The sequence below is a fragment of the Sturnira hondurensis genome, unplaced genomic scaffold (assembly GCF_014824575.4).
Source record: "Sturnira hondurensis isolate 20B ecotype Veracruz unplaced genomic scaffold, ASM1482457v3 Scaffold0017394, whole genome shotgun sequence".
NCBI lineage: Eukaryota > Metazoa > Chordata > Mammalia > Chiroptera > Phyllostomidae > Sturnira > Sturnira hondurensis.
The window spans coordinates 8,991,947-9,004,495 of record NW_028090025.1 but is presented as its reverse complement, the minus strand read 5'-3'; the positions used below and the strand labels follow the sequence as shown (position 1 = coordinate 9,004,495).

At 40.3% G+C, this 12,549-nt stretch overlaps 1 protein-coding gene across 7 annotated transcripts in view; it reads right to left on the bottom strand.

The window, feature by feature from the left end:
* The window catches only part of MARF1 (meiosis regulator and mRNA stability factor 1), a 44,847-nt gene that overhangs the window by 17,895 nt on the left and 14,403 nt on the right, over positions 1-12,549 (bottom strand). For 5 of the 7 annotated variants that reach the window (XM_037067771.1, XM_037067767.1, XM_037067770.1 and 2 more), the window contains exons 7-17: positions 11,781-11,953; positions 9,946-10,374; positions 9,592-9,749; positions 9,356-9,514; positions 7,977-8,118; positions 7,108-7,286; positions 5,853-5,933; positions 3,391-3,627; positions 3,142-3,261; positions 2,236-2,411; positions 294-514 (exon numbers count right to left, since the gene is read on the bottom strand). In XM_037067771.1, the coding sequence (XP_036923666.1) occupies positions 294-514; positions 2,236-2,411; positions 3,142-3,261; positions 3,391-3,627; positions 5,853-5,933; positions 7,108-7,286; positions 7,977-8,118; positions 9,356-9,514; positions 9,592-9,749; positions 9,946-10,374; positions 11,781-11,953 (2,075 nt within the window). The remainder of the gene's footprint in view (positions 1-293; positions 515-2,235; positions 2,412-3,141; positions 3,262-3,390; positions 3,628-5,852; positions 5,934-7,107; positions 7,287-7,976; positions 8,119-9,355; positions 9,515-9,591; positions 9,750-9,945; positions 10,375-11,780; positions 11,954-12,549) is intronic. The other 2 variants (XM_037067769.1, XM_037067773.1) reach the window with 2 other exon arrangements.

Below are 12,549 nucleotides of genomic sequence, written 5' to 3'. Positions count from 1 at the left end.
AAAGGTATATGCTAGGAAGAAGGTCAGTCTACAGAGATTAGAAAGAAAACAACCCTCAGTGCTACAGGGACTTCCTTTAAGTTGGAAGCTCACAGCTAAGATTAAGAAGACACCCTGTGTATGTTTTTTGCACTCCAAAGAAAGCCTGTACTGGGTGTTTTGCTCTGAACTTACTTCTTAAAAATTAATCAGGTTATTAAAAATTAACCAGCTCTTCTGGTTCTTTGGCTGAGATAGCCAAAGTCATGGAGAAATATTCCCATCTTTAAACAACAACCCTTAGCATGTCTTACCTGTAACACATGAGGCACTGCTTCTAATAAGTCAATCAGCTTGGAATACCCATAGTCTGATACCCGGCATTGCTTTGCAAAATGATGGTGATAAGATGGGATGAAATTATTAATCCGTATGACACAGGATGGTTGGTTCTTCAGTAAGTCAATTACTTCTCTACTGAACTGGATCAGCTGGGGGTTACCTACAGGACTTTTAGAGCGCAGAAGCCAAGGGTCTAGACAGTAGGGAGAGAAGAACAACGTGCATAAGGCATCACAAAAAGCCGAAAGAGAGGACGGTAACTAGCCTTGCACTCCCTTGCTTGAGCTCAGTCAGAACCAAACAAATGAGACCAACTAGTTGCCTTATTTTGCTGCTTCTATACTCAAGTTCCATATTATTAACAGATTAGCCCAACTTATTTATGGGCTGGCAAAGACTTTCCTACTACTTCTCAAAGTCAAGTTGCCAAAGTAAAGCATAACTCATCACAGTGTTAACTTAAAGCAGAAGTGAAAATACACAGGAAGTTTCCAGCTTATAAACTGGCTGCATTTCAAAGATCCACTTGTAATTTGGTCATGCGGAACATACTTTCCCACAGGAACAAAGTTATTGGGTTGGCCAAAGAGTCCATTTCGTTTTTTTCATAAAATAAAAGATACATTTTTTATTTCACCAATAATTTTATTGATTTGGATATTTTGAGTATGTCAGCTATCTCCTGCATGGTATACCAGTTTCCAATCAATGTCTCGATTTGACTGCTATCAACTTCAACTGATCTACCTGACTGTGCAGCATTGTCCAGAGAGAAATCTCTAGCATGAAACTTTGCAAACCACTCTGGACACGCTTGACCAGTCACAGCACCTTCTCCATACACTGCACAAACTTTTGCATTTCGGTTACATTCTTACTCTTCTTAAAATAATAAAGCATAATATGCCAAAAATGTTGCACACTTACCTTCATCTTCAATATTAAAATGGCTACACAAAAATTCACCAATTTTATTTATTTTTCTAATGCATGCTGATATAACAGTTGTGACACAATCTAACAACATTGTTTTGAATGAAACTGAATACAACTAAGTGCTACTACACTTTCTGGCCAACCCATATACATGGTCATCAAGCAGGTAGCCCAGAATAGCCTAATTAATCCATAAAGAAGCTGAGAATATTGCCCAGGAAACCACAGAAAGCAATAATGTAAAACTAGCATGATATAAAATTAAGAAACTGGTTTTTACATTTATCTTGAATGTTCGTATGACTGACAAGTTTTAACAGCAAAAACATAACAGGACCCAGAGTGGTCTAGAACTGAGGTGAATGGCGGGAGGTAGGTAAGAAGCTTTGGTACAAATACAGCTCCCTGGTTATCCATACAGGGCAGAGGGAGGTGGGGGGAGAAAAGGAGGAGGTACCGAGAGCTAAAGAGAAGGAAGCGGAAGCATGAAGGCAGCAACTGACGGTGCTGTTCACAGGCAGCAGGGTTAGACATCTGTAACTCAGGGGATGACCAGAACTCAGAAACGAACCCAAATCCAACGTCCTGGTCATTTAAAGTTAAATCTGTTTTCACATGTATCAAAATCAGAAATGTGAAGCAAAATGAATTTTGAAGGTAAATCTGGACTCGGGAGATTTTCCTCCAAATACTCGAAACTATTTCAAAAAGGACAGTAAATTGTCAAGTTGAAAAGCTTCATAAAATAAAGTAGCTAGAGATTTGTAACTGAGGAATTTGGGTTTTAAATTTTTTACATAATTTATGCTAGTGCTTTCAAAAAGGCTAGTTCTGCCAAACCTTTGTACTTTAGAGAGCCATTAAAAAAAAAAGATCAAAAAAGATACCTGTGGTCCTTCACATTCATTTAAGATAAAAGCCAACAGCCCTCTCTCACTATATGGGGGCCCAGAAGAACCAAACACCTGACCCCCCTACCTGTGTTTGGAGGAGGGGGCTTGTTATGAATCCATTTCACTACTTTGACACCATTCTGAGCAGTGGCAATGTTCACACCCGGAACACAGGTGATGAGGTGTTCTAAGGGAACCCCCCTTCGGTTTTCCAGCAGTATTTCTAGTTCACCAAACTCTGCAGCATAACAATCTGGAAAGCTAAAGTTCAAAAAAAAAAAAAAAAGAAAAGAAAAGAAAAAGGTTAATTAAAATAATGGAGAAGCAAAGCACCTGCTAAACAGGTCTTTATTTTAACGTTACCTATTAATAATTTGTTTAAATGGCCATAACCTGGGTATGGATTTAAAATTAAGGTCACTGGCAGGCAGTCACTGTGGAATTTACTTCTTTGATGCATTCCGATGGTACTAGAAATTCCTGGACAATTTTCCAGGAGAAGGGTTTAAAAATAAGGCAACTGAATTCCACATCAGTTATTCATTTGCTTTAATGTATTATAGGCCTTAAGGCAACTTAGTCCTGCATGGGCCCTTGTACTGTCTACCAGATGACCAATGATGTGGCTAAATGGACTTCTGAAGAATACTTTACTCTCTCAGATTTTGAAATTTACAACTATTTGTCTTGTGTGTACTCTCCCAGCTCTTGTGCCCACTTCTATTATAGCACTTATAATCTCCTCTTCTCTGTGGACAGGAAACTCTCCTATTTGTGTTTGTTTCTGAAATTTCGCACAACCAAAAATTTTCTTGTTGAAATACCAAGGGAATGGACCCATTTTAGACATACTTGAACTGACTACAAGGTGAAGGATGGGCAGGATAAAGCATTTTACAACACTTGCTTGGGAAGAGGTGTGGACAGGGAGGGAGATTTTCTATAAAGAGGAGAACCAAGCCATCAAGTCCAATGGTTCAGACATGTTCACCTTAGTAAAGGCACAGTGCCCTCATGTGTCTGCAGGAGACTATGAACCTGGGGCCCAAATGTCTTCAAAGAGAGAATCACAAAAGGAATCTTGTAATAGTCTGGATCAAATTCATGTTCACTGCAGAAAAGAAAATGAAATAGTCAGCTGACATTTCCTAGGAGACTGAACAGTAGCAAGGTAATTCCAAGAAGCTATTCCATGACCTTATACAAAAGGATTATTTCTGAAGGGAAACAGGTGTTGTACCTGAAATCCTTATTGGGACAATGCTGTCTGCAGACAGGCTCGTGATATTCTAACTCCTCAAATATAATTGGGCTGCAATTTGTTGAGGAGCCATCATGGGACTGGGAAGACCCCAACGGGCTCTGTCGGGCTTGACTGCTGGGCAGGAGACACACCAGTCTTCCATTCCCATGTTCACGGACTGCGACTGTGTCTGTTAACTTATATAAATCTGACACATTCAACTTGTGTCCAAACCTAAAACCAAGAAAAAAAAGATGCTGACTCAAAATGTTTTTCTTTGATTATACACAAACACCTAGCCTGTTTAAGAGCTACGACCAAGAATAATGCCTCTGTCTCTTCAAAGGTAAAACTGGAATAATTCTACTATAAATTCATTTACCATTTTCAAGTCCTCTTGGCTCACTGCCCATTATGGTTACATCATTTGGTAGGTATCCCTTAACCCCCATGGTATTTCCATACATGCCTCAAGTAGTTTTCTGAAATGGAAAGCTCTCTGGTATAACCTCTCTCAACTTGGCTCCCCCTCACTTCAAACCCCTCTACATTACCTCTCACCATCTCTGCTCTGCTCCTTCCCTCGGTAGAGGTGTGTGCCTTCCCAGCTACCACCTTGCCTTACTTATGCTTCAACCTGATGACCCATACTTACCAGAGACTGGGCCCCCTCACTTCTCCTCTTGATGTGTGTCTTTCATACTTGGAGCTTAAAGGTACAGGCTTTGAACAGGTTTGAGATTATATCCTGACTCAACCTGTATGACCTTAGTCAGGTTACACAACCAGTTTGGGCCTCAGTTTTCCCATCTGTAAAACGGGGTAATCTACTTCACAGTGATGAATTTGAGGATTAAATGTGATTATGTATGAGAGAGCTTGGCACATAATAAGTGTTCATTAAATTACAGCTGCTCCAATGGTTTCTTCCCAGTGCCCTACGCATATGCTCAGATTTCCTACCAAAGCTGGTCTCACACCCTCTCACCCTCACTACTACGTCTCACTCCTGAAGAGGCACATTCTCCAGCATGCTCTCACTCTGTCTTGTATGTCCCTATCTCCCCAATAATGAAAACAGCCTCTCTGGAGTTGCTTCTGCTGTTTTATCACCAAGTCTGTCAACTGTTCCCTCCAGGATTTAATCCACAAGACACTTTAGAGATGGCTTTCAAGTCATCAGCAGCCTCCTTCTCCCTAAACCTCTCACCACTGCCTCAGTTCCCTTCACGGGGAACTGAGCCATCCCCACACCTGGTAACATTCTCACCTCTGAGTTTGCACCCACTTCCTGTTCCAAGTGGCATTCCATCCAGTTCTGCCCTTCTGTTTCTCCTCCCTCTTCTCTGATCTTATCTGCTCCGTCTTTCATGATCACCTTTAGGCAAATAGCTGCCTTCTCCTGGAAGCCAACTTCTTTCCTGAGGGACATCCTCCGAATGTGCAGAGGACGAACTGAACTCTCTACCCAGATATTCCAACAGCTCCCTAAAACTCACACTATGTCTAAAAACACGATCAGAAACTTGTTGTACCTCTTGAACATGTTTTCTATTTTCCTATTTCCAGTTTAACCATAAAACCACTTCCCAGTCATCCAGTGCAAAAAACTGAGACTCAAATTGACCTCTACTTTTTACCTTGCCTACTATATAAAACTAGTTACCAAGACCTGCCTCACCAACAATTGAAACTTCTGTGGTATACAGTTCCTTCTGTTCCAACAGCATCTGCTCTGAGCTGGGATTGGGGCAGCACTCTCCCCTCTCCACTCAGTCTCAGACACAACTGCCCCCAGAAGAGTCTCCCTGACGCATGGTTCCTGCAACCATATCCTTCCCCTCCCCTCATTCCTCCAAAAGCTCAGGGTTCCCGTTATTCACACAAATGGGCGAGCTCCTATTCTTCCCATCTTCTGTATCCTTACAACATTTTCCTTTTAATAAGTTATCTTTGTTCTATGTAATAATCCGTGTGTTCCTTTCCCTTCCAGACATAAGCTCCTCAAGGACAAAGGCTGTGTCCTTCCCAGCTCTGCACTGTCCACAGAGCCTGAGCCTTTCACTCCACTGATACTCAATGAACATCTATTATGTGCTGGGTATTGAAGATACGGTGTTAGGGCAGATCCAGACCTTGCCATCCTGGAGCTTACAGTCCAGAAGGTGCTCAAAATTTTCACTTGATAACAAAATTGATCAGTCAGCTAGAAAAAAATGAAAGTACCATTTTGGGGACTAAGATCTAAATTCCCTAAAAATGAAAGAAGTTTTAAAAAATGTATGTTAAAATCAAAATGTAAATCTGAACACTGCTGTCTTTGTCTTACTTCCTCCATCAGGCTGCTTAAGTTCCTTAAGAGCTTCTACACAGTTTTATGCAAATCACCAATCAATACTGGAATTATGAAGTCACGAATCAATATTGACTGGGTCAACGAAAAAATAAACCTAACTTACTTTTTTTCATAGATATCTGTAAATTTTAAAAGGGGCAGACAACAGGCGGGAGCATCCTGAAGAACAGACATGGTTTCTGCACTGTAAGACAAAATCTTAATCAGTTAGAGAATAAATGTTGTTGGAAACCAACAAATATGTAAAACCGACTAATAATAATGTACATTCAAAACAAATTTACCAGTTTCTGATGTGTCAGAATTTATTTTCCAGAAAAATTTGAAGAAAGGACTTTAGGGACAAGGCAATTAAAGAATATTAAGTAACACACTAGGATGCTTCTCTGACTCAAGCACAGGGCTCTCTACTAACTACTCAGTAAGACTAACACCTTGTCAATGCAGAGCAAAAGGCAGAACAGTTTGAATGTCTCCTTCTACACAGTGGTTCGTATGTCAGAGATATGGGAGTAGAATTCCTGTAGTTGAGGATACATAATTGAATATGATATCATCTCAGCTATGTGTAGAAGTCTCAACTTTGTTTTAAAAAAACAAAAAGCCACTTAAAACATTTAAAGGGAAAACAAAAGCTAAACGGTTAAAGAGTGACTGCCTTGGAGCCATAGGACTGTGGATGATTCCCCTCCCTTATTTCTTTTGTCTCTGAACATTCCATATTTTCTTCCATGAGTATTATTTTTATTCTAAGGGGGGAAACAATTTACAATAATGAAATACACATCAGAGAAAAGACCTTTAAGAATCCAAACAGATATTCAGGAATGAGTCCTATTTTACTAGACTCAAAACAGGAAGAGTGAAGAAAGCTTATTCCCAATAAAACCTTCACCAGATTCCTAAAATTGATGTACCGGGAATGAGAATTATGGGGCTCGGTGTCTATTTGAATTATGGATACAGCTGCACGTTAACAGCTTGTAGATCTACCCTTTATAGATTAATCCACCTTCTACTGAGACTGGAAAGTAATATTTCAGACCTTCCGGGCTCGTGGACTTCTACTGTCGAGGTCTACTATTTTTAGAAGCTGCTCTGGATATGTAGCGTATTTTTTCACTCCTAAGTGCCCGCCAAGTTTAGGCTGTGCTTCACCTTTGGTTAATGACTTGAACACGAGTTAAATTATTCTACCCAGCTTATTTCTAACTCCATCAGTTCAGAATAAGCATTATTACATACGTAATCACCACAGAGGGTTGACATTGTGATAAAATCTATTTTTATAATTTACAAAATTGTGTCAGGGCCAAAATGTTATTTCCTAAAATATATGGCTTTTCTTTGTTTTCTACCTCAATAAAGAGAGTGATTTATTAGCAGCTCCTGTGGCAAGTGAGACCACGATCTTCTTGCTGCCAATTTTGTATCTGTGGAGGCTATTCACCGCACTGATTGCTTCTTGTAAGTTTTCCATCTGAACAACAGCCTTGAGCTGATAATCTGTGTGGGGGCTGAGCTCAATACTCTTCACCTACAATAGTGAGAAAGAAAACAGATGCTATGTCCACCAGAAACCTTCTAATTTCAAAACTGAAGGTGAATCATTAAGGGACACCTACGTGGACTTCACTGAAATGAGGGAACTTGTCTGCACTAAGTGACCTAGGATTGGTGACCTTCAGGGACGTGGCACTGGTCTGGCCTGCCTGCGCACTCTGGCACACACAGCTCTCTCATACAGGTTCAGAGGCCAACACATGCAAGGGATGTTCAGAAGTCTTTTTCTGGCCCTACAGAAACCTGGGGTATAACCATTCTAAGACTCTGGAAAGGGCTCATTTTTTTTAGCAAACTGCACCTAAAAACTGAATCAGATACAGTAAGATACTACCAAAGACAGCCAACATTATTTTAAAATCCTATTTCTGGATTTTAGCAGCCAGAGCTAAAAGCCATCAATGTTTTATTTCCCAAAGTGCCATTTAAATCCCTGCCCATGACCAGAAGTGCTTCTCTGCTAGTTGCTTGCTCTCTGGGGCTGTGTCCCAAAAACAGAACGTATGGCACCACCAAGGGCAGACCAAGGGAAGGAGTTCACACCCATTCAGTAACACTTCTTTTCTGGCTGCAGTTATGGTGTCCAATTAAGTTCTCTCGTAAACGCTTGAAATGTCAGCAAAGGGTTAAACAAATGCAAGAACAAGAGTGAGTGAAAGGTTACCTTGCCATGCCTGGAAAACGCTTCCTGCATGAGCTGCTGCAGCTCCTTCCGGGACAATCTATAGTCTATGTTGCTGACCTGAATGTCAGCACCATTTGCAAATGGGTCTGAGCAGTCAGCACCGATGCTTGAATTTGCAACACTGAAAGCAATAGGGGATGCTCTGTTTAAAAAGTTTGGAGACATACTCCTGCTTAAGACAAACACATTGAAATTATTTTTTAACATTATCCTATTTAGTTTATGTAATTTAGGCTTTGTTTGAAACTATACATAGAGCTGGCCACAATGCAATTTGGTTTTCAAATGTGTACTTATTTACTTATTTTCAGGGAGGGGGGAAGGGAGGGAAAAAGAGAGGGAGAGAAACATCAATGTGTGAGAGAAATATCAATCAGTTGCCTCTCCCATGCCCCCAGTTGGGGACCTGGTCTGCAACTCAGGCATATGCCCTGCCTGGGATTTGAACTGGCAACATTTCGGTTTGCAGGCTGGCACTCGACCCACTGAGCCATACCAGCCAGGGCTCAAATTTGGTTTTGATTTCAACATATATTGATTTAGACTTATTGTCAAAAGTACTATCTGTTGAACCCATATTAACAACCAATAAATTACTTAATATGAAATATTCGCTCACTAGATAATTTAAAACTAAAGGTAGCAATTAATTTTCCATGTTGGGCATTTATTCCTAGGAAATTAGCATGTAACACTACTGTTAGTCATTTAATCTTCCTCAGCTTTGAAAAAGCTAGATATTCTTTCTCATATGCTATATTTCTTCTCCATGTAAGAAAAAGTTTTGTGTGAGTTTTTAAATGTTATTTTACAGGTCCAAAGTCACCTTCTGTTGTGACTCTTCACCAACTTGGCACAATACCTATAATGCTAGAAGCAGCTCATGGGATGCAACATGGTCTTATGACTCCGTCTGTCTTCCAAGCCTCCAGAATAACTTGGTGTGAGTTTAGGAAGCTTATAAGGTAAGTGTTACAGAGATCCTTACTTCATGTATTTATCCTATGAATAAGAATAACCAAGCCATGTCCAGTTGGGGCCTTTTCCTCAACATGATGAAGAAATAAGGAAATGGCAAGGACATCTTAAAGTATTTCCCATTATTGGCCAGGAACTCTAGGACAAGCTTCTTTCTTGGACCTCTGCTTACTGATGTCCACGGGGAGGAGGGAAAGATAGTGAGAAGCACTGCCCCCAAATATTAGCTAGGATTACCTGAGGAAAGGGGGCCAGGAGAGGAGAAATGAGAGACTTCTCTTTTACTTTACGTGCTTCTATATTACTTGAAATCTTTTAAATAAGCATATCATCCTTTCTATTGCATGTAACCACCACATGGATCAAGAAGCTGAACTTACCGAGAAGACCAAGATGAAGATGTGAGAAGAGGACTGACTTGCCTAGATGCAATCAACTTGCTAAAAGCAGACGGGTAACTCACTTGGAACAAAGGTTCCTCTTTGTTTTTTTTCTCTACAGGAGAACTGGTAACGCTCCGGGCACTGAGGGTCTCTTTTCTAATGGAGGGAAAATCAGAGGTCATTTGTTTTCCTTCACATTAGAGAAGCAACTACAAGAGAGTAATTCAACCTACTTCGGAAGAGTTTTGTAAACGGATTCTGCCATCCCGGAGTTTTTCAGTGTGGGCGCTACTACACTCGAGCTTCTGTGAGAAGGTGCCGCCAGCCTCAGGTTACCCTGCTGGGATTCACTGTTTCTAGTGCCAGTCTTTGACTCCATGCGGCACAACTCCTTAAAAGAGATAAGCGCAGAGGATTTGCAAATTTAAGTACCCAAGGTGTGTCAGAACCCACACAGAAATCATTTGGCTTTCAGTGTCATCAAAAACAAAAATAAAAAAAGGACACACCAAAAGCAAGTGGGCCTATAAAAGAGACAAAGAAACCAAACCTACCATAAACTTCAGAAAGCAAGAGGTATCAATTACCTGTAAACTTTTCACATTTGTGTTTTTTGTAGCAGATCCAGAATTTGCCTGCGACCCTTTTCCAGGCAAGGCTTTGGCACTGGAAGATTGCTCACTTGCATCTTTGATGAGGCACAATTTTGGAATCTTAAGTTTTTTGGGAGACTTCACTTTATCAGTAATTGCATTTGGACTATTTGTTTCACAGAGTTCTCTATTTTTTGGAGTGAATGACACAATGATCCTATTCCCAAAGACATCTTCGTTTTCCATTCGCTTCTGAGCCCGTTCTGCACTATCTTGGTTTATGAAGCGGAGGATTGCACTGCAGCCTGTGATGCTCAGCACTTTCCCACCACAATTATCGGACAGGCGTCTGAGCCTATTGCTGATGCTCTTGCCATCTTTATTTGCTGGTAGGTTATAAACATAGAGCAGAGTGTGGCACTGCTGACACAGAGGAAAAGTGTTACAACAAGTTAACTAACCCAAGGGCACACGTTCAATTATAAAATAAGTACAATGATGAGTGAGCTCCAACAAGCTAGTGACCTTGGAGGAGAGGTAATGATTTACATGGGGAAAGGTGAACTTACTTAGACTAAAAAACATAGAAAAAGAGAAATGTATCTGAAGCTATCACTCCAGTGAATGAGATTGGCAAGATTTAATATTCTGAATAATGTCTTTTTTCTTGCAAATTGAAACAGAAGGGAGAAAAATGTAGCCATCACCAAAAGACTAAAAACTACCGAATAACAACAAAAATTAAGAGGTGGCACCAAAGACTGAAGTAGGGCCAGACTCTGGTATCCCCAACTGTGGACAGTCCTTAGCATGTGTTTAATCTTGGCTTGCCCCAGGTATCAGAAAATGTAGGGGAACTAGTAGCTCAAGTGCTTGGATCAGGGGCCCTGGGTCCAGTCTTTGCTCTGCTATGAGCACACCATGTGACCTCCAATGAATTGCTTACTTTTCCTAAGTACTGTCTCTCCTTCCTAAAATAAGGACGTTGAGTGAGATAATTTCCAAGGCACTTCCATAACTCTAAAGTTATTTAATTATATTAAAATTGCACTTAACTATGGGACTGCCTACTCTGCTGCTTCATCTACACTATAGCTCCTCTCTATCATTACTATGTCTTTAAGAATTATAAAAATATTCTCTAAGCAACTTAAACACAGCTCAGCATTGCAGTAAACATTCCTATCCCCAATCAAGACTATCAGAAATGCTCATCCCAGTGGCGATATGCTCGCATTCTCCTATCATGTGGCTTAATAAGCTACAGGTGTAGCAATAACGTCGCCTATCTGTGCACGTGCATGATAGGGAATACAGCTACAGAACACAGGCTTAGAGGCCTGCTGGGAGCTTACTGTTTAAATGCCTAAAAAGCTATCCAATTATTTTGTTTATCTGACTCCAAACACACCAGTAGGTATAAACCATCACCATATTCTTTGCCCACAACACTTGGAAGCACAGGAGTGATAACTTTTATTCCATTATTCCTATCCATGAGTTCCATCCAGTGGAACTTATTCCATTACTTCTACCCATCTGACACAAAGCACTGCTGACTTTGGAGACATTGGCAAGTGGCTACTGGTAAGGTGAATCTAAGTCAATTCCATATGACATTTTAAGAAATAAAAACAGCATTCATACATATCAAATCTCTGTAAATTTGTAAGAGAAGAACTAAAGGTTTCTAAGCCTTATATCAAAATCTGGCCAGCCTCCTATAAAGAAGAGCCTTCCCTAGGCTTGGAGACCCCTTCGTTAAGGGCTATCTTCAGTCTCCATAACCTAATGTTGGAATACAGCAAAAAGAATGCAAACTCACTTACTGGCATTTTTAGTGGTGACCTGGGGGGCAGGTCGGAAATGAACTCTTCGAATCTGATCAGTTCGTTGGCATGATGCAGCAGTGCTTCCGAGGCCTGGTTTTTATGGATCAAAATTATGTGGAAACCATGTCTGTGTCTCAGGTCACTAAGTTCCAAGGCAAAATTGACATCAGCTGAAAGAGAAGGTACAACCCAAACATTGGAAACACTTGACAGACACAGACAACCCTGCTGATATGTACTAGGGAGAAAGGAATGGTTGAACTGCATTCAAAGTTGCTCCCCTCCCCCTTTATAGAATAGGAACACATTTCATATCAGACGAATTCACGCAGTAAGACAATTTTATACCAAACCCAAAGACACACATTGCTTACATTAGTAACAGGGAACAAATACTAATATTTTGGGAAGTGACAATTCTGGAAACTACTCATCTTAGATTTTTAAGATTAGCAACACTGGGCCCAGGGTAAGAAATAAAATTACAGATGACGTACTATTGTCATCTGTAATTTTAAGAAAGCCCTAAAGAGTCTACCAAGAAACTACTAGAACTAATAAATAAATTCAGTAAACTAGCAAAATACAAAAGTAACATTTTTATATGCCAATAATGAACAGAAAGGAAAATTAAGAAAACAACCCTACTCACAAGGAAATTAAGAAAACAACCCTACTCACAATTGCTTCAAAAAGAGTTAAATACCTAGGAATAAACTTAACTAAGGATATAAAAGACCTGTACTTGGAAACTCCTAAGATGCTG